At 36.5% G+C, this 23313-nt stretch overlaps 1 protein-coding gene and 2 long non-coding RNA genes across 7 annotated transcripts in view; 1 reads left to right on the forward strand and 2 right to left on the reverse strand.

The window, feature by feature from the left end:
• The window catches only part of LOC137490376 (uncharacterized), a 28589-nt gene extending 7958 nt beyond the window's left edge, over positions 1 to 20631 (reverse strand). Inside the window, exons 1-2 of one of the 2 annotated variants that reach the window (XR_012386293.1) lie at positions 20558 to 20631; positions 13373 to 13469 (exon numbers count right to left, since the gene is read on the reverse strand). This is a non-coding gene — a long non-coding RNA (uncharacterized lncRNA). Of the gene's footprint in view, positions 1 to 13372; positions 13470 to 18310; positions 18370 to 20557 lie in introns of those variants that run through there. The other variant, XR_011009806.2, reaches the window with a different exon arrangement.
• The window catches only part of hrh2b (histamine receptor H2b), a 29156-nt gene extending 8017 nt beyond the window's left edge, over positions 1 to 21139 (forward strand). The window contains 3 exon segments of one of the 2 annotated variants that reach the window (NM_001109738.1): positions 11030 to 11119; positions 17692 to 18489; positions 20345 to 21139. In NM_001109738.1, coding sequence (NP_001103208.1) covers positions 17869 to 18489; positions 20345 to 20731 — 1008 coding nt within the window. In that variant the 5' untranslated portion in view covers positions 11030 to 11119; positions 17692 to 17868 and the 3' untranslated portion in view covers positions 20732 to 21139. 2 annotated transcript variants of the gene reach the window in all.
• The window catches only part of LOC141376355 (uncharacterized), a 974232-nt gene that overhangs the window by 810673 nt on the left and 140246 nt on the right, over positions 1 to 23313 (reverse strand). The window lies entirely within an intron of this gene.

Here is a 23313-nt window from a genome sequence, read left to right on the forward strand (position 1 = left end):
GCACTGAACAACATAAGGATCTGTCTCAGTGTCTTGACGTTTAAGACAATTCGAGCTGAGACATAGCAGCAGTGACTTTATATGAAAAAATAAGGATATTTCAAATAAAGGTATTTCAAATGAAGCTTTTTTTTTCTTTTGAACTTAATATTCATCAACAAACCATAGAGTAACTGTTTCAACTGTTTTCAGCACTTTTTATAAGATAATATAGTACAAACATTTTCCTAAATAACAAATCAATAATTTCTGAAGAATTACCACGATACTGAAGACTGGAACATTCAGCCATCAAAGCAATATTTAATTAATAATGATGATAATAATTAAAAATAACCTTTCTGGACACTCAAAGCGCTTTACATATTCTTTTGGGGAATCTCCTCATCCACCACTAGTGTTAAACATCCACCTGGATGACGCAACGGCAGTCATATTGCACCACACTACACACCACACACAAGCAAATTGGTGGAAAGGATGAGTGATGAGCCAATTATGCAATGGGGATGGTTAGGAGGCCATGATGGACTGAGGCCAGTGGGCAAATTTGGCCAGGATACCAGGGTTAAACTCCAACTCTTTTTCTAGGGACATCCTTTGATTTTTAATGACCACAGAGAGTCAGGACCTTGGTTTAACATCTTATCCAAAAGATGGCGCTCACTGAGAAGTATAGAGTCGCTATCAATTTACTGAGACCCACACAGACCGCAGACTGAGCGCCCCCAGCTGGTCTCACCACTTCTGGAAGGAACCTAGCTTTCCCATGTGGTCTCCCATCTCGATACTGACCAGATTCAGCCCTGCTTAGCTTCAGTGGGCAACTATGTGAGAGTTGCAGAGAGCTATATCTATATTTAAATAATTATAGGTATCATTCAATACTTTATATAAGATAATATTTGATCATAATTATAAAACATTCTAATATAACAAAATCCTTCAATGGTCACACTTTACAATAAGGTTCATTAGTTAATGTTAATTAATGCATTTACTAACATGAACAAACAATAAACAATACATTTACTACTGTATTTGTTCATGTTAGTAAACGTTAGTTAATGAAAATACAGTAGTTCATTGTTAGTTCATGTTAACTCATGGTGCATTAACTAATGTTAACAAGCATGGACTGGATGTTAATAATGCGTTAGTAAATGTTCAATTATGATTAATAAATGCTGTACATGTGTTGTTCATGATAAGTTTGTGTTAGTAAATGCATTAACTATTGAACCTTATTGTAAAGTTTTACCAATTTAATTATATTAATAGAAACTGCAATAATATTTAATAATAATATTATTATTGTGCTTTCAGCCTTACTGATAAAATAAATGCAACCATTTTGAGCATGAACTTCCATCAAAAATACAACAACAACAAAAATCGTACTTATTAGAAACTAATTATAAAATAAATGTAAATATATTTAATTTATATTCTAGTCACTTTATAACATTTCTATTTTATTCTGCATAGGAGTTCTGATTCTAATTAATTAAGTGAATCTAATCTATTCTACATGAAATTACAGACAATTTAGCTAATTAATATAAAGTGCCTCACAGTCCAGCAATTCTCTTTCTAAACCTGTGATTTACCAAACATAAAAGATGCATTGTGCTATTTTTTCATCATTAGCAGCACCAAACTGAATAGAAACAAAAATTGTGTTTCGCACACACATTTTCTGTCTTTCAGACATCATTTGGACAGCATTGTTTGAGCAATGTTGCTGTGTCTGCCTGCACAAACAAATGAGCAATGCAGAAAGAACCACAAAACTGCAGCGTTTACATTTTTGGGAGAAAGCAACTTACAGATGGCTTATTTATAATGTGTCTCTGCACATTAAGCTGAAATGGGAGAAAGTATTTTAATTTAAAAAAAGAAAAAAATATGACACACATCACCTCCAAACAAGAATTTTTTTGACAGAAGCTTTACTTGAACTGAGAAAAACGTTGGTTCTCTTTAACAAGACTCCAGATACAAAAGAATGTGTCTCAATAAAGGCTTCTATCACATAAAAAAAGAGTCTTCAGGTACATTAGCCAGGAATAAACTCTCTCACCTTCGTTAAAAGCCTTTAATTTATTTACTCGAAATATTCCGTATAGGCGGAAAAACAAACAACAGCCAGGAGAGACTTGCTATTGAGTCAACGAGCGCGTCTCACTGTTTGCTAAGTCTTAATATCATCTCGATTCAGCTGTTCATCTTTTCAGTCCACTCTTTGAGCAGTACAAGGGGTCATGGAGGTCTGGAGTTGCTAGGTGACTCTGGACAGGAAGATCAGAGAACAGACGTGACTGTAGACCCTTGACATCCAGCTTAGTGCAGAGACGTCACTGGTCGTGTTTGGGCTGGTTAATGACAAGCATAGAGTAGAGGCTCCTTCTGGCCTATTTGTGCGCACACACACACATGCTCAGATGAGAATGATATACATAGACAGGATCTAAGCACCAGAAGATATTTTGAATCCCTGTTAATTGGCCCAGAAGAGGCACAGAGCGAAAATAATCCTGCTGACAGGAAACGTCCTTCAAACCAACACAAACCCCTACAACACAGATGCTGAAACTCGAATCATTAGTTGCAAACGCAGTCATTTGCCGAGTACCATTTGTTTTCAGATGCGATAGAAGCCGCTTGCTCTTTCAGCATATTGTCAGATATTTCTCTGTACACTAACTGAAGGTCTTCTGCAACCTGCTGAAAGCCATTGCATGTTGTATAGATCTACAAATACAAGTCTGACTGCCTAAGTAATAACAAGTAATCAAAAAGTGTAGAGATCATTGATATCGTTCAATTAAGTATTACCCAAAGGAAAAGTTAGCACTGTTGATGTACCAAGTTTGGCCTTGGCTAATCTTTTGTCCAACACATACCTTTTATGTTTAGTGATGATAATATACGATAAGCTAATAAAACTATATATTGTGCAGGCTGATAAGGCAATGAGAGAGCATCTTCATCATTTAAATTGACTGGTTCAGTTTTTGTGGTAGGCTAGTCTGACAGTGTTTTAAAGAAGTTGCTTTGAAACCCTCTACTTCAGCCAGAACTGCCTGTTTATGGCCATGTTCACATTTTTGTAAACAGTTTTTTTGTAGACATTAGTTTTTTGTGTCTGATTCAGGCTCAACACAATCATTAAGTGGCTTTAACTACTATATATTTAATGCACTTACACTGTAAAACCCAACAGTTAACATTATTAAATAAAACAAGTGTAGTTGTGTCACCGGCTCGGTCCCAGCTATTCCCTTCACTAACCAGCAGAGGTCATCATCACCGGACTATTGACATTACGTCATCCATCTACACTGATTTCAGACACACCTGACACACATCTTCAATCACATTCCACACACATATAAGCAGCACTCTCACGCTGCTTCAGTGCGAAGTCTTGTTTTGCCCTGCAGACATTTCTGAGCGTTTTCCCTGACTCTGATTACTTCTTGTTGCCAACCCGGACTGTTTATTGACCCTGTATTTATATTGCCGCCTGCCCTGAACTATTGCCTGCCTTTGGACTCTGATTCTCTGCTGCCAGCCCCGATCCCAGCCTGTTAACCGATGCCGATTTCTAGTCAGCTGTCTGCGACACCGTACTCTACTGCTATACACTTGAGTATATACTTCTTCTTGTTGTATCTCATTTATACAATAAACGTACTGCACATGGATCCATCTTTGTCTGAGCATTCGTTACAGAAGACTTCGCCAACATCGGATCCCGCAGCCATGCAAAAGTTTTCTACGGAACTTCAAGCTCAAGCCCAAACACTCTCGGTTCATCAACAACAACTCACTCACCTCACTCAGCTCACGGAGGAATTGGTGAAGGCATTACAAGGTCTGAACATCTCTGCACAGTCACCAATGGAAAGCTTTGCTTTCAACGCTCCTCCCGGCGAAAACCCCAGTGCTGCACAAAACCCACGATTGGCTCTTCCTGAGAAATATGGAGGTAATCCAGCTAAATGTAAAGGATTCCTACTACAGTGTCAGCTATTTATTTCCCAGCAGCCATATATGTACACAACAGAGAAGAGTAAAATAGCGTTTGTCTGTTCGCTACTCACCGACAAAGCCCTGGAGTGGGCTACCGCCATCTGGCAACCAAGCACCCCTACGTTCGCCACTTTTGCAAGCTTTTTGCAAAAATTTCGCACTGTGTTCGAACATCCTGAGGGAGGTCGCAGCGCTGGTGAGGAGTTGTTAACTATTCAACAAGGCAACCAAACTGCCGCCGACTTCGCTCTTCACTTCCGCACACTGGCAGCCCAGACTGGATGGCTGGATGATACATTAAAGACACTATATCGTAAAGGTCTCGACCCAGAGTTGCAAACTGAACTAGCTTGTCGTGATGAGGGAAAAACATTGGACCAATTCATTGAACTTTCTATACGCCTGGACAACCTCATACGAGCTCGTAAACCACTTCACTCTTTGTCACCCCTCAGCCTAAGACCCAGATTACCCTCAAGCAACCCTCCGGAACCCATGCAAATTGGTCACACTCCACTAACCTTCGAAGAACGGGAACGCCGATTCCAGTTCAATCTCTGCATGTACTGTGGCCTGCCAGGACATATTAAGGCCCGGTGTCCAGTGAGACCCTCCTCCAGATCGCTCCCGGTGAGTTCAGCTCTCTGTTCCTCTATAAATAACCAATGCATAGAAGTTCCCATTTCCCTGACTGTCAATGGTTCTGTAATTAATTTGACCGCTATGATCGATTCAGGAGCCGCCGGTAATTTTATGGATAAGACGTTTGCTGATGACCACAACATCCCCTTATTCTCTTGTTCTTCTCCCATTTCAGTCACGGCGGTAGACGGGCGCCCCCTAGGGACAGGAAGAATAATTCACTCTACATCCAATCTCTCACTCAGAACAGGTTCCCTCCACTGTGAATCCATCAAATTATTAATTATTAATTCTCCTCGTTATTCCGTGATCTTGGGTCTGCCGTGGTTAAAGAAACATAACCCTCTTATTTCCTGGCGGAAGGGTGAGATCATAAGTTGGGACAAGGAATGCCTACAAGATTGCTTACAAACTGTATCACCCTTACAAGTCAGCTCCATTACAACCACAGAGAAAATTATTCCCCGTTCGGAAATTCCTGAAGAATATCACGACCTGACCGAAGCATTCAACGAGCAAAAGGCCACCGAGTTACCACCGCACCGTGAGTATGACTGTGCAATTGAGCTTTTGCCCGGAACGACCCCCCCACGGGGAAGAATATTCCCTTTATCCCAAACTGAAACCGAAACCATGAACGCATACATTGAGGAGGAACTCAAGAAGGGATTTATTCGTCATTCCACGTCACCTGCATCAGCCGGTTTCTTCTTCGTGGAGAAGAAGGACGGTGGATTACGCCCATGTATCGACTACCGGGGGCTCAATGCAATTACAGTCAAGTACAGGTACCCTCTGCCTCTAGTCCCGGCAGCTCTAGAATTATTACGCACTGCCAAATACTTTACTAAGCTCGATCTCCGTAGTGCTTACAATTTGATTAGAATAAAGAAGAACCATGAGTGGAAAACTGCGTTCTCTACTAGTAGCGGCCATTATGAATACTTGGTCATGCCCTTCGGACTAGCAAACAGTCCCTCTGTGTTCCAAGCATTTATTAATGACGTCTTCCGAGACATGCTTAATCGCTGGGTCATTGTCTATATCGATGACATCCTGATCTATTCTGAATCCCTAGAAGAACACATCAGTCACGTAAGGGCAGTGCTTCAACGACTAATCGAACACCGATTATATGCAAAACTAGAGAAGTGTGAATTCCACCAAACATCCATCTCCTTCCTAGGATACATTATTGGCACTGAGGGTGTGGCCATGGATGAGCAGAAGGTGCAAGCAGTATTAAAATGGCCCAAACCCAGAACCATTAAAGAGCTCCAAAGATTTCTTGGCTTCGCAAATTTCTATAGACGTTTCATTCGAAACTTCAGTTTGGTTGCTTCCCCACTCACCAGTTTGACCAGAGGGAAAGGATCAATTATCAAATGGAACGACACGGCTGAGAGGGCATTTGCCAAATTGAAACACCGCTTCGCCACCGCTCCCATCCTTCATCATCCAAATCCTGAGTTACCCTTCATCGTGGAAATTGACGCATCCAACACGGGCATCGGCGCAATATTATCCCAGAAACAGGGTTCTCCATCCAAATCTCATCCATGTGCATTCTTTTCCCGTAAGCTTAACTCCGCGGAACAGAACTATGATGTGGGCAATCGGGAACTTCTCGCCATGAAAGCCGCTATGGAGGAGTGGAGACACTGGCTGGAGGGCGCTAAACACAAATTCACGGTAATAACGGATCACAAGAATCTTGAATACATACACTCTGCTAAAAGACTCAATCCCAGACAGGCTCGATGGGCACTATTCTTTACCCGATTCGACTTTACGGTAACATATATTCCGGGCTCAAAGAACGTCAAGGCAGACGCATTATCCAGAATATTTGAAGAGGAGGTGGTGGAGCAGAAGGAGGAAACTATCTTAGAGAAATCCTTGGTACTGTCACCTATCTTGTGGGATATCACTACTGAGATCGCTCAGGCTCAAACGCAGGAACCACGCCCACCGAATTGCCCCGCAGAGAAAACTTTCGTTCCTACAACCTTGCGGACACGATTGATCGGTGAAATACACAACAACCCCAGCTCCGGGCACCCAGGTATAAGCGGAACAATGGAACTGGTACAGAATAAATTTTGGTGGCCCAACATGCTGACGGACATCACAAGATTTCTCAACAATTGCCGTCTATGTAATATGCACAAGCACTCCCGAAAGCTACCGGCCGGATTATTACAACCCTTACCCACCCCCCGCAGACCATGGTCCCATATAGCTATCGATTTTATAACGGATCTCCCCACATCTCAAGGCAATACCACTATTCTAACCATAATTGATAGATTTTCCAAGGCGTGCAGACTCATTCCCATTCCCAAACTTCCCACCTCTCTAGAAACGGCTGAACTCCTATGTAATAATGTCTTTCGATTTTATGGATTACCGGAGGATATTGTGTCAGACAGAGGACCCCAGTTCACATCCAGAGTATGGATGGCTTTCTTTAAAAGTCTCAACATCAACATCAGTTTAACTTCAGGATACCACCCACAATCCAACGGACAAACCGAGAGGCTCAATCAGGAAATTACACGCTTTCTACGCACCTACTGCCACCAAAATCAAGCCGACTGGAGCAAGTATTTAATATGGGCTGAGTACGCTCAGAACTCGTTACGTAAGGCTGCTACGGGACTGACTCCTTTCCAGTGTGTACTCGGGTTCCAACCCCCACTATTCCCATGGTCTGGCGAACCCACTGAACTACCCGCTGTCAATGACTGGCTTCAGCGCAGTGAAGATACCTGGAACGCCGCTCACACACACTTATCACTAGCCATAAGGAGATTTAGAGAGCAGGCAGATCGCCGTCGACGCCCAGCACCAACATATACACCAGGACAATGGGTATGGTTATCAACCCGGGACCTCCGCATGAAATTACCATGCAAGAAACTCAGCCCCAGGTACGTGGGTCCTTTCAAAATCAATAAACAGATTACACCAGTATCTTTTCGCCTAGAATTGCCCAATAATTACCGTATTTCTCCCACATTTCATGTATCACTTCTCAAACCGGCTGCTGGTCCTGTGGAGGAGGAGAGGGAGTTGGCAGACGGTGCGCAGGACTCCCCACCCATTGTCATTGACGGTGAAGAAACTTATCAGGTACACGACATCCTGAACTCCAGACGTCGGGGCGGGACACTACAATATCTGGTAGACTGGGAGGGGTACGGTCCGGAGGAAAGATCCTGGGTCAACAGAGCGGACATTCTGGACCCCAACCTTCTACAGAAATTTCATCAGGATCATCCGGAAATGCCGGCCCCTCGCCCCCGTGGAAGACCCCGACGTCGTTATCATCCTCACGTCAGGAGCCGTTCGCAGGAGGGGGGCTCTGTCACCGGCTCGGTCCCAGCTATTCCCTTCACTAACCAGCAGAGGTCATCATCACCGGACTATTGACATTACGTCATCCATCTACACTGATTTCAGACACACCTGACACACATCTTCAATCACATTCCACACACATATAAGCAGCACTCTCACGCTGCTTCAGTGCGAAGTCTTGTTTTGCCCTGCAGACATTTCTGAGCGTTTTCCCTGACTCTGATTACTTCTTGTTGCCAACCCGGACTGTTTATTGACCCTGTATTTATATTGCCGCCTGCCCTGAACTATTGCCTGCCTTTGGACTCTGATTCTCTGCTGCCAGCCCCGATCCCAGCCTGTTAACCGATGCCGATTTCTAGTCAGCTGTCTGCGACACCGTACTCTACTGCTATACACTTGAGTATATACTTCTTCTTGTTGTATCTCATTTATACAATAAACGTACTGCACATGGATCCATCTTTGTCTGAGCATTCGTTACAAGTTGACTGAAAAATTGACTGAAGGTAATTCTACTCATTTGAAAAGTTTTAAACTCAGTGTTGAAGGTAATGAGTTAATAAAATAGCTCATTACTTCATCTTAAATGGAATAAGTTCACAGTACTCATATAGATTAGTTTTTTTAAGCTCAAATGGTTTGAGTTGCCTTAGCTTTTTGGGTTTTGCAGTGCACTATTTAAAATGAATTATGCGTAAGTGCATGTAACTCCACCCTAAACCTTACCCACATTCTAACCCCAACCATATAGTAAGCACATGTGATTATTTAGCATTGCTCTGTAGTTTGATTAAACTGCAACTGTGTCACCTTAAAATGAAGTGTAACCTCAACATTTTGTGTTTTATGGTATTCCACAATGTTTATGGTGCTACTGAGGTGGGATACGAGTTTGCTGGTATAGTTAGGTTTAAGCATGCGTTAAAAGGATGGGTCAATGGTATAATTATATATGTAATTACAGAAATTAAATAAATATGTAATTACATAGATCAAATATAAGTATACAAAGTAATAAACAATATATATACAATATATATACAAAGTAAAAACATAAAGAAAGCATTGTACAAAATGATTCACTTAAATAAAAGTAGGTAAGGTAAGTTAATATAAAGTGGGACCATTATGAGTGTTACAATGGATCATGCAAGATGCTTCTCTAAGGTTTGCGGTGTTCTGTTTTCTGGCCAACGTTGTGCTTTTGTTGTTGCATGTTTTTAATCTTCATCAACAAAATAAATATTAATTTTATTAACTAATAATGTACAATTTACTAAATGTTCACCACAATTTTGCTTTTATTTTTCTGCGTTTACTATTATGCATATTGTCTAGGTGCATAAAATAATATTAACACTTTGTGAATTAAAAATGAAATTTATACTATAAATTAACTTAAATTGTTAAAACACTGTAAAATATTTATCATTTTGCTGTGTGTAATATTATAAACACTTTACAGTAGGTCCCTTTTTGGTTAACACTAAGCAACTTAATAGACTTAATAGACTACATACATAAATAACTTAATAGACTACATTTCAACTTACATTATTCAAGCATCCTCAAATCTAATCCAAGTCAATTCTAATGAGATCTATAGACATGTAGTTGCAGAGTGTATAACTGCATATAGTTATAAAGTGCAACCAATAAAGGTTTCCAAATTTAAGCATAACATTTTGTACTAATCATTTGACATAGCAGAAAAAAGACCTTGTGTATTGTATGATATCTATAACTTTGTGGTTTATTCAAATAATCATCACTATACATAGAAGTACTAGGACAATAAAGTAGACAGATGATAATTTCTCTCTTTTGATTCCTGGTCAAGTGTCATTAACATTTAAGGCTGGAAAATTGTCAGTGTGTCCATGCCTTTAATAAAGAGCCGCATATTGTATGTTCTTATCAGTCTACCCTGCATGATCCTTAATTACACAGATAAGACTAAAGCACAGGACAACAAATAACCATCAGGCTGTCAGTCATCCAGGCTCATGTCAAACACCTTATCAACTAATAATTAATAAATAAGAATGATCCTTCATGGAACCTTATCGCTTTGATTAAAACACACCATGTGCGTAAGCAGCCTGTAAGTGTAAACAGTGTAAATTCAACAATTCAACAGCAGGCCTGCATTGTGCCTTCACGTTTCTGCTATTGTTGCCCTATAAAACTGCTGCAGCACTGTGCAGAAAATAAAGCGAGTTCTTAGATCTTTTACAATGGACACAAATTATAAAATAGAATTACTGAAATGCGATTATCATAATATTTAATTATGATACCTCACATTTATATGCAAATTGTAATAACTGCTTAATCGTATTGTTTCAGTCTAAAAAAAGGAATAGAAAGGGTTCAAGTGTCTATGCAAAACTTGCAACAAGGCTGGAAGAGATTTAATTTCTTCATAAAATGCTCTATTGCATTAGATATTTTTACTAAAACTGTTTTTGTTATTTAATTTTTAGTCTAAACTTTAGATATGCTTTTTATGCAAAAATGATGCAATCTGTTAAAGGGACATATCCAGCATTAAGGCAAATTAAACTTAATCATTTTGCTAATAATGTTCATTTTCTTGCACAGACTGAAATTTTTACTTCATATAGATATTGTTTGTCAAACCCAGTAATGTTTAAATATCATTCAACATCTTAAATGTTTTCTGAAAATCAGCAAACAAAAATTATTATTAAGAAATGTATATTTAAAGTTAATTTATTATCAATAAAACTCTTTATTTATTCATATTGTATGCCTCATATTTGTCTAAAACAGTAGCATATTGTCCCGTGAGAAAAAGAGAAGTCTGTGTAGTACAGTGATAAGATAACAGTGTTAAATTCCTAATAGATTATAAATATTAAGTCTGACAGAAAAAGAGGGAGACACCGGAAGGGAAATAGAGGTGTGAAAATAAGGAAGGGGACCAAGAGAAGAAAAAAAGACACACACACTGAAAGGCACACAAACGCAAACAGTTTCAGTGTGGTGAACATCAGCTCAGGCAGGAATCTGGAGTTTCTACTTCACAGCCATAATGCACCTGCAGAATGTGAGTTACCTTTAAACTTTTCAATGCTTTTTTGTAGGAAGTTTTACCTTGGGGTAGAAACATGTGTGTGTGTTTTTACGTTTTTGCAGTATCATAATACACAATGTAGAAATGGTATGTAAAATGACTTATTGAATGAAATTGTGTGAAAATTAATCCTTCTTTTTTTTTGGTATGCATATATATTAAAACATTATTATTACTATTACCCCAATAAAGCAGAATTTTCAGTATCTTTATCCAATCATTAGCATCACATGAGCTTCGGTAATTTGAATATGCAAATTTTCGGGCTCTATTATATTCAGTGTTGCAAACATTAATATTTGTCACTTATTATTTGTGGAAATATATAGTTTTTCAGAGTTCAGTACTGGGGCTTCTTTTGTGCTATATATTATCAATATTGATCAAAATATCAAAAATGCAAATTTTCATTATTATGCTGATGATACAGTCCTATACACAGCTGCATCTACACCCAATTTAGCCCTTTCTTAACTACAGATTGCTTTTAATGTACTTCAAAATATTTTATTTAACTTAAAACTAGTTTTAAATGCAGATAAAACAAAACTTATGTTATTTTCAAATTCAAAACAAAGAACTGGAATTTTAATTGATTATACTCTCTCTTTTAGTTTTCAAATTCAGCAATTGGTGAAACAATTAAAAGTGATTTTAGGCTTCTATTTGGGAATAAAAACTGCCTTTCTTTTGATTTTAAAAATAAGCAGGTTGATGCAACGTTTCTGTCGATATTGGTCTATGGTGATGTTATCTGCATGCTTTGTCTCAGAGTCTGCATGCATTAAATGATGTTTACCATGGTGCACTAAGATTTATAACTAATCTTAAATCCCTCACTCACCATTGTGTGTTGAATACTAGGAATGGTTGGTCTGCTTTGTCCATTTGTAGGCTCAAGCATTGGCATATCTTGTTTAGAAATCTATATGTGATTTACTCCCATCACATCTTCAGAATTATATTTGCAAAAAAAAAACTGTACTAAGCTATGGCCTGCGGTCACAGGATATATATTTATTTATTTACTCATTTATTCATAACAGGATATTTACAAACAAAGTTGCAGTTTAAAAAACTGATTTTACTAAATGCTTTTAAAAAGAGTATAAATGATTTAGAAATTGAAACAGGCTTGTAGATGTTTTGAATAGTTTGTTTGTCAATGTGTGATTCTTGTTAACTGTCAATTGTTTTTTGTTTGTTGTCTGTAAGACCCATGTGACATGTATGCTGCCTAATCTTGGCCAGGACATTCTTGTAAAAGAGATTTTTTTAATTCTCAATGTGTCTTTTCTGGTAAAATAAGGGTTAAAATAATAACAATATGAATATGAAGCTATATATCTTATATGAGGTTTAAAAGACCAGAACTAAATAATAGGCACATTCAATAACAAATGTGTGTACTGTCTGTCATCGTGAATCACATAAGCAAAGCAATTATGCTTAACATAAGCGAGTTATAAAATATAGATGTTTGTTAAGTGCTACATTTTGGAAAATCTGCAGACTGCGGTCTGGTCATTTATTTTTCATTCCAAGCAAAGAAGCTAAACATTGGTAGCCGGGTGGTACGTACAAAGAATTATGAGTTTTCAACATTTGTTTAAAGACGAATGAGTTATCATTATCTTTTGTTTGTTTGAGGTGAGACCACACACTTAGAAAACGTCTGCAAGTAGAAGGCTATAACTTCTGATCACGCTTCAAGCAATGAATATTCAGTATTTTTACTTAAGATATTTATTTTGTAGATAGTTAGTTCAAAATTTTGGTGGCTGTTTAGATTGACAGCCCATGGAGTGCAGACTCTGTGCTGCTAATTGCCACTCCAACTGTTTGATTCACTGTTAATCGAGGCGACAATATTGTCATCAACCTCATACTTGCACCCTTAAACTCTTCATTTATTTGAGCATGATTCACTGCGTGAATATGTAATGCATGAACACACATTTCTGTGCATGTGAAAGAAGCAGAGCATGTGATTCTCGCTCAGCAGAGGTGGAAAACAGGACTCATGCAATGTAATGGAGCCGTCTGAACAGTTAATGTTCATGCTGTTCAAAAAAGCTAAAGCAAAGCAGCTCTAATAGGACACAGGGCAAACATGGTGAGCTTGGAATTTTGTCATGGAAACGTATTTCAGCTCATGTTTCTACACCGCAGAGAATGCTGAATGAAAGTGCCTTAATTGTGTGGTTGCTATTAGCCGTTTCTCACCTGCATTTATGTTTATGAGCATTCCAGCCAATCTGCTTTTTTTCAGACCTCCTCCATAAAGGTGTAAAATGAACCTGCATATTGGGTAAATACATCCCTGTGGAAACAAACAAATGGTTAAAAGGGGCTTGAGATAACAGTCTTAAATACAGGATGATGGCAAATGAAATATGCACATGCACAAAAGCACACTGATATGGTCTTATCATTAGCCTCGCATCCCTTACAATCAAATTTGAAGTATTTTTATTTTTCAAGACTGTAAAAATGCAGTAGTAATTTATGGTGTCTTAATATCTTAATATATTGCTTTGACATTGTCATTGGCTAAATTTAATTTCCTCAAACTTCTGCAGTAAACTTTTTAGGGTTTGTTTACACATGCCAGGCTCACTTTAATAAAAACATGACAATTGCTCTGTTAGTGTGGTTCATTTATATAAGTGTAAATGCTGCAATCTGAACTGAACTGAAACCTGGGATGGTAATTTTGTAATTACCAAAAAAACAAAAACATTTGAATCTGGTCATTTTAAATCTGAACCTAAAGGTTTAACTGATGTATAGTCATTTTGACCATTTTAAATAGTGTAATTTAATACATTTGTCTAAAATCTGACCTTTCCGTAAAGTCCTCAAGAAATCAAAACTAGTCATATGATTTTGTAGCTCACATTGCTAATTTGGTGGTGAACAATTCATCTGTGCATGTCATTTAAAAAAATGTTTGCCCTTCTAATCTTTAACTGAAATCTGAAAATGCACATCCTGTTTGTTTCAGTTAAATTATCAGATTACATTTATCTTAGCAAATGGGTGTGGCTGACATATTTAATCACGCTGCTTCAACTGTTAATTTTGACAACAAACAGAAATGCTGAGAAGGATAAGTCTGTAACTCTTCTCAAACCCTGTTCCCCATCTTTATTGAAATGCCTACTTTACTACATCCATTCAACTCGCAGTTAAAAAAACACGCCCACTGTTCACTCATTTAATATTCTGTTTCTTTAGAAACAATTTGCGTCACGATATGAAAATATTAATGGTAGCAACTTCCGGTTCATGGTGACTTTAAAGGGTCATGAAACCCCCCTCTTTCAGTTCAAGTCTTCCTCAGATTTTTTTTTAAAAATGCTCTGAGATGGGCGTGAAGTGCTGCGAGCAGAGGGAGGAGTGGGCGTGGCTGGCAGAGCAGGGGAAATACATATGCAACTTGTACGATAGGTTATTCGTAATTTCATATAATATACAGGCTACACGTAACTACAATATGTTATATCATTATAAAGATAAACATGTTTATATAAACACTAAATAAGGAGGACTTATCTCCTCCTGAATCCTCTGGTCTGAATGCAGACACAGTGGATAGCAGTGCAGCAAGTCTCCCGGCCTATCTAATTTCACCATAAACCCTGCTGGTAATCTGGAAGATTTTAAAAATGTGTGAATGCAGCAGCGTGTTGATATGTCTGAATACTAACAAACTCAACTGAAAAAAGACAAAGTCCACCATTCTCCAATGCTCGTAGAGCTCTCTCGACAAAAATGCTTGCTGAACATAAACAGCTTGTATTGGTAGCCCGGACATCTCGGAGAAAGCCATGCAACAAACCCCGTGGATCGTGGAAACAAACACATACAACCTTAAAAGGAATTCTTGAACCGTTAAAGTTTCTATATTTCATTCTAACATTGTTATTTTATTAAAATTACAAAACACAGTGTTTCTACCTTGAATTGCCATAATGGTCAAACTGTCTGCATTTAAGAGTCTGCTACTTTTTCCTGTGCCTTTGAATATGCATGCTTCTGTTGCCTAACATAACTTTCTACTAACCAAAACATAACTTTCTGATAGCAAAACATAAATGTACTTATATATATTTTTCCTCCCTATACAAGTGTATGTTTAGTCCACTACCATCTCCTACTTATTTTCAACAATGTTTTTCAGCAAGAGCTAATGCAGCTTTGAATGTAAAATAAAAGAAAACAAATAAACATCCGTGCAGCCAACCACTTCAAAGAAGAAGCTACAAATAAAAGAGATATCTGATTCTCTGAGATCTTGTAGAGCTGTGGCTTTTTTGTCCTTGCGGTAAACAGGGGCCGAAGTTTTGCATTAAATTTGCATTTGATTTAGATTCAAATTTGCATTACATTTTTTTTTTTGGTGACCTTCCAGAAGACATAATACCACAGAATATCAGACAAGCGCATTCATTAACATTTCTCTGTGCTAACACGTAGGTTTGAAAATATGAATGACAGAGAATAAGCCAACCAAGGCATACGGTAGTATAAAAATGGCCAATTCTGCAGATCTGCACTTCTTTAAAATGATAATCCATTGGCTCTTACTTATGTGAAATATTCAGATAGTAACACTAAAAATTTGTTCATTTTTATTTAAACAGGTCAATCTAACCAAATTTTAATACATCAGCTATTGAACAAAGTGACAGTTAGGAAATTAAACTAAGAAATTAAAGAAACTGCAATACATATGCACTGTAAAAAATGCGGGTCCACACAATTCATTCACGTTGTCTAAACACAAACCAATTAAGTTAACTTGCTTGTTCCTACAAATTTCAGAACATAAAACTGAGAGACTGAACATAGAACAATTAAGTTGTCTAAAAAGAATCTTTAGAATTCTGAAATTTCAGCCCATTTTAAATAAGTAGTTTGAACAAGCAACAAAAACCTTTTTTTTAGTGTAGAGATGGTTATTTGGTATAAAATACAATGTATTTATTTACAAATTATATGTTGTGAGATTGGGCATGAAACTGTGTGAGGAAATACATCTTCATGCAATAATCTGCCCTAATCATTAGTTGTTGGGGTTTAATTTTACCTGAACAGAGGAAATCACTATTCATTAATAAAATGCACCAACGGTAAATTCATTTTAACAATGAGTGATAACTTCTGACAAAAAAGTCTATGATATTCCTTTTATTTGTCAAAGCGGAGTTTGTTATATGCTATTTTTGACCAAAATAATATTGCAGCAGACAAAGACGGAAGCAAACGCTTCTTGATTGGAGTATGGAAGGAGATTATGCATCACATGATGGCAATACCTCCAATACTTCACTGGCTGTTTAAATTTCCAGTAGTATACCTAATGAGGAGGAAATGTGTCTGCCTAAAGATTTCAAAGTGGGACAATATATACTAATATTTAATAATGCAGCAATTCAGTCTATAATGACTAGCAAAAACACCTGACTCTGGATATACGTCATCAGCAGGATATATATGAAGAGTTTATTTGCAAAAATTGATAACTGCATTTTTAGTAATTTTGAGATGTTATGTTTTTATGTTATGTACATTGAAGAAATTGTATGGGAATTACACAAGGAAACTAAAACGGAAGTTTTGTAGTTGACAGAAATCATATATATTGAGTATGCCTATTAAAGAGTGAACTGGATTTAAGAAAAACTCCTTGAACTTTTTTTTAATTTATAAAAAAATGTAACACTTCATACAGTATAACACCCTTTTAAAATATAAGACTTTTAAGAGGTTGAATAATCATTATACAGAGATTATATCAACTTACTATTTAATTACTGGCCACACAAATGGGTGGAAACTTAATCAACAGATATACTGAACTATATTTAAACATCATATGCTCTATGCATATGATGTTTAAAGGGCTTTTGTATAAAATCTGTACAATAAATATACTAAATTAATAAAAAAGAAACAAGTAAAAAAATGGATAGATATCTACTCATGTAGAGTAAGAATAAAGGGGAACAAAATGGCAGAGAATCTACTAAAAGCTGCTCAAAGAATATCTGTAGCTATCAAGTATTGTTTACTTCCAGTTTAACAGTAAAAGGATTGACCGAATAGGCCATGGAAGGTTTTCAAAGGTTCATGCTAAAAAAAGTATTTTGTAGTATTTAAAAAATACTAAAACACAGCATTTTATTTTGATACATTGGTGGCTGCTGTATTTTGTAGTTTATTTTTATACACCTAAAAATTAGGCATTTGTCGTTGTTTTTTTTTGTACATTTCAATGTATTTTTGCCCATTCCTGTATGTGTGTGTGGGTATATATATATATATATATATATATATATATATATATATATATATATATATATATATATGTATGTATGTATGTATGTATGTATGTATGTATGTATGTATATATATATATATATATATATATATATATATATATATATATATATATATATATATATATATATATATATATAAACAAACTACTCATAGGCCTTCTTGATTTTTCTGTAACCATATTTTTTTTCTTGTAGGAATGACCCTGGGCTGATTCAGCATGAATGTTACTGTAATGGCATTTTATAGCATCCGAGAGTAAATGCGTGAGAAAATGAGTTGACGCATGGAGTCCTAAATAAACTAGTTTGGATATTACTGTCACGCAGTACTACAAACATTTCCAAGCTTTCCTATTTCGAAAACTAATAACAATGACAATCAGAGCCCTGTGTTGGGTGGTTCTGGTGGCCTTCATCGCACTGACCATTTGTGGAAACATACTGGTTTGTATGGCCGTGGCCACCAGTCGCCGTCTGCACCAGCTTAGTAGCTGTTTTATACTATCCCTGGCCGTGACAGACCTACTTCTAGGTTTGCTAGTACTGCCACTTTCTGCCATGCTGGAACTGCGCAATGGAAAGTGGCCTCTTGGGGGTGTTTTCTGCAATATCTACATCTCTATGGATGTAATGCTGAGCAGTGCTTCGATCCTGACTCTACTGGCCATTAGTGTTGACCGCTACCTTGCCATTTCTAACCCGCTATTCTATCCCAGGAGGGTCACACCTCGACGGGTGGCGATCGCTCTGACTGCGATCTGGACGTGCTCTCTAGCGGTGTCCTTTGTGTCTATAAACCTAGGCTGGAACTCACCGGACTTCAGAGTGCAGAATCTGGACTGGAGCATGTGGGATGAGGGAGAGGAAGGCAGGACCTGCCGCTACGAGTGGAATAATAATTATGTGCTGCTGAAAGCGTTTGGAATCTTCTACCTCCCTCTGCTGGTCATGTGTGGAATGTACCATCGCATATTCTGTGTTGCACGGGAACAGGTACTTATATACTTAATCTATACTTCAGTCAATGACATGATGTTCAGAGCTACTTTCTAAAAAAACACTTTGCATATATAAAGTGATTTGGCTCATAATACTTCTCTTGTGCGATGGGCTGGCTTTCATTTTAAATGATTTATTATTATTATTATTATTATTATTATTATTATTATTATTATTATTATTGTTGTTGTTGTTATATAATATATCTATGAAACGAAAAAAATGATTTCAAATATGTTTAATGCAAACCAGAACGTGGAAACATACATGATAAATAAGACATGAAAACATGGAGAAGAATTAAAACATCTAATATATAACAAACAACATACAAATAACTATACTTTTGATTTCATCTAGTTTTCTAGTTAACATATTTTTTTTCTGATTTTGATTTTGTTTAACCTAAAACTCTAACAAAAATCATCTAAAATTCTTTAAATTTCAATGTGAATTTGAAAAACACAAAAATAGCAACCAATGAAAACGTTAGTAACTAAATCTAAAACGAAAGCAGAAGATAGAAAAGTACAAACTACAATAAACCTACAGTTGAAGAGTTCAGATGCTAAAACCTCTAAGTGTCATCTGGAATTGTATACTACAAGCATTTTTCTTAGCCCTTTTTTGTTTATGTTCAGTTATTTCATGTTAAAAGCAATAAAAAATAACCTGTGGCGACCCAGGATTAATAAAGGGACTAAGCCAAAAAGGAAATGAATTAATTAATGAAATAATATATATATATACTATATAGTATTTTATAGCAAACTCAATTTTATGACTAATTCATTGTAACTATTAACTAAAAATATTTTTTATTTAAAAAATGATTTCAACAAATAGATTAAATTGTTCTCATATATCAAATAATATTTTTAATTATTTAATATTCATATACTGTACTGTAAAATGTTTATTAATTATATAGACAGTGACTATGTGATATTTGTAAAAAAAAAATATATATATATATATATATATATTTTTTTTTTTTTTTTTTTTTTTTAAATAAAGTATAACATTTAAAAAAAAAAAATTTTTATTCTTCATCTCCAATAGTATGTGCACTCAATGCACTCAGTGGAGCTATTGATGTCACTCTATGATTTATCTAAAAATGCGAATTAATTTTATGCGCAAAACTGGATTATCACATAAAAGATGTGCAAATAAAGCAGCGTTTCCATCCAACGAGTCAAAGAGAAAAAAATCGTCTCTTCCTGATTAACTAGTGCCAAATATCAACAGTAAAAACTAAATTTGCTGCGGTAGGAGAAGCTGCATGAATCTTTTATTCATTTAATAAATGACTTGCGCAGACGTGAGATGCGGAGCGCAGACAGTCTTGATTCTGGAGGTCATTAATAACACTAATACTGAAACGGTAGGGTGTTTTAGAATGACCAAAACAACATTTTAGATGATTTACAATGTGCTCAGCCTGCTGGTTTATCCATTCGCACACATTTTATCATCACATGATCTCTTATGACAAAATCTCATGACTTTTTTAATGCACTGTTTCCATCATACTGTGCATCTTATCAAATAAAAAGTTTATCGTACTCAGTTATGCGCATGTTTTTTTATTTGCTTTTTTTAAATTGATGCGCATCTTGTTGTTTCCATCAACTGTTTTTTTTTTCCAAAATGCGCATAAAAAATAGGTGGATGGAAGTGTACAGCTACTGTGAGGGGTAGGTTTAGGGGTGGGGTTAGGTGTGCACATTAAAAAACATTACATGCAGCTCAGATTGCAACTGCGCAGGTCTGCATCATCTCATAAATATCTTAGCAAACATCTCATTGCATCCCTTTGATTTCTCTTTTCATGTCTCACTTTTAGGTGCGGCGTATTCGGGCAGCCACTCCATCATCTGCACAGGCTGCAAATGCAGCTGCCACTGCACGGGAACATAAAGCCACAGTGACCCTCGCTGCAGTGCTTGGTGCTTTCATCATTTGCTGGTTCCCCTATTTCACCTACTTCACATACATGGGAATGTGGGCGATTCACCCAAACAAACTGACCCACTCCATTGTTCTTTGGTTGGGATACCTCAACTCTGCACTGAATCCCATCCTTTATCCAGCCTTAAACAGGGATTTCCGTCAGGCATGTGGACAGTTGCTCTGTAGATGTGGGAAAAAGGGAGATTTCAACACTTCCAGAAGAAAGACATTCATAGCTTTAGGTACCATTAAAGTCATTAAAGGCTCACTGGCCCACTAGAACTCATCTTAAACTGCAGGGACAATGACAGCATCATCAAAACAACTATATGACTGATCAATGACTATTAAATATTGTCGGACTGAACAATAGAACTTCAAAATGAAAGAGATTTTGTTCGCTCAAACTTTATTTGTAGAAAAATACACATTATTCTGATAATATTATTCTGCTGTGTGATAATCTTCATAAGTTTGTATTTGCTGAATATTTTGTTGCTTTACCTTTTTTTCTTTTCTTTGATGTGCAAGATACATTTTGTCTGTTTAGTAAAGTGATGCTATTCTAACAGTTTTCTAACAGTTTCTTTTTCTACAGTATAGGGGTAATGTATATACTTTATTTTTTATAAACATTTTTCCAAAGCATTCTTTGGTGCCAGAGTAAGATTAAAGAGATTAAATGAAATTCACTCACCAATTATGTATAAGTTATGTTTTGAGTTTGATTTACCTCAAGATAAATCCTGATATACATCCATATTGCAATGCTACAAGAGTGATATTGTGTTTATACAACAGTTCGACAGCATAATCGTGTATATAAAAAAGAAAATCAAACACGAAGAGTCTGAAAACCCACTTGTATTAGGAACTACTTTCTTCCACCATTCATTCACATCTGCAGCTGACATCAGAACAGTAGAAGCGGTTACTAATTCACCAATGTCACTTCAGAGCTAGTGTTTGAATTATTCTCTAGCGTAATGTCTACAGTAATGATAAAACAGGTGATTTTGCTGACATTATATTATAAGGCTGCCTTCCCTCAGGCAATTCATCTCATGAACACTTGATAATAATAATTGTGGAACCAAAATCCCAACTTGCCATACACATATTTAACAACACATTTTACATGCCAATTTGCACATAACAGTTGCACATATAACGTTAGTAATATAGCCGTTTATTGTGTCATTTCTGTTGCACTGTAGAAGCTGCACGAAAACAAATTCCTCGTATGTGCGAACATACAGTTGAAGTTAGAATTATTAGGCCCTTTTGATTTTTTTCTTCTTTTTTAAATATTTCCCAAATAATGTTTAACAGAGCAAGGAAATTTTCACAGTATGTCTGATAATATTTTTTCTTCTGGAAAAAGTATTGTTCGTTTTATTTTGGCTATAATGAAAAGCAGTTTTTAATTTTGTAAACACCATTTTAGGGACAAAATTATTAGCCCGTTTAAGCTATATTTTTTCCCGATAATCTACAGAACAAACCATCATTATACAATAATTTGCATAATTACCCTAACCTGCCTAGTTAACCTAATTAACAGTTAAGCCCTTAAATGTCACTTTAAGCTGTATAGAAGTGTCTTGAAAAATACCTACTAAAATATTATTTACTATCATCATGACAAAGATAAAATAATTTCTAATTAAATTAAATCTATTTTGTTTGGAAATTTGTTGAAAAAAATCTTCTTTCTGTTAAACAGAAATTGGGGGAAAAAAAGCAGTCTAATAATTCAGAGGGGCTAATAATTCTGACTTCAGCTGTACCAATAAAGCTCTTTTTGATTCTGAAAAAAAAGGTGACATGATTTATATGCCCTCTAGAAACTTGCGTTTTGTGAATGAACATCGCCTCGTGGTTCCATCCTAAAAAGGGAAGAAATCACTTTCCCGAACTCTCGCGTTCAATCTGCCCAGTTGGTGGAATGAACTCCCTAACTGCATCAGAACGGCAGTCACTCGCTGTCTTCAAGAAACGACTAAAAACTCAACTATTTAGTCTCCACTTTCCTTACTAATCTGCAATTGCCTCTCTGGCTCCACCACTAAATAATACAAAAATTACTAATGTTTTGCGTCTTACACTTTCTTTACATACCTGAAACTTGCCTACAGCACTTATTCATTGTTGCTCTTATAGTTGTGTAAATTTCTTCCATGTCCTCATTTGTAAGTTGCTTTGGATAAAAGTGTCTGCTAAATAACTAAATGTAAATGTAAACATGAAATGCCATCCCTCTACAGAGATATCTATATTACGGTCTATTACAATCTACAGTATTTCTCTTGCAATCGGAATATCACAATAATTAGCCCAGAATAAAGCACCGCAATCACTACCAGGTTACTGTTGTGTTTGCAATAAGGAAAAATGCTAAACACGTGCGGACATTTCTTCTTTTTTTCTACCAACACAACCCACATTCCTGACATGCGAGTTTCATCTCACACTTAATACACTACAATTATACGGTATAAATACAGTTCAGCACTACAGCATACAAAAGAGAGATCGACTTAGAATGTCACTTACCTGTTTAATAATGACTTGATCAGCTGTAGTTAGAAAATATGCTGTTTCAATCTTCTAAGGCCTTATTATGCAGTCCTGTTGCCATCTTGTGGATAGACAACGTCAACAGTCTTTTCTCAAAGACAGCCAAATGGCCCCCGATGTGTTGTCTCTCAGAAATTATACATATTTTAAAATAGGCACTATCCTTATAAATAAACTGCATAGTTGCAATCTAAACAACTACATTCTTGACTAAAAAAAGTACATTATGTTGACCAACAGCAGTAATATTTGTCAAACCATAGTGTCTTTCTGCTTGTTGCT

The sequence above is a fragment of the Danio rerio genome, chromosome 10, assembly GCF_049306965.1.
Source record: "Danio rerio strain Tuebingen ecotype United States chromosome 10, GRCz12tu, whole genome shotgun sequence".
In the NCBI taxonomy this organism is placed as follows: domain Eukaryota; kingdom Metazoa; phylum Chordata; class Actinopteri; order Cypriniformes; family Danionidae; genus Danio; species Danio rerio.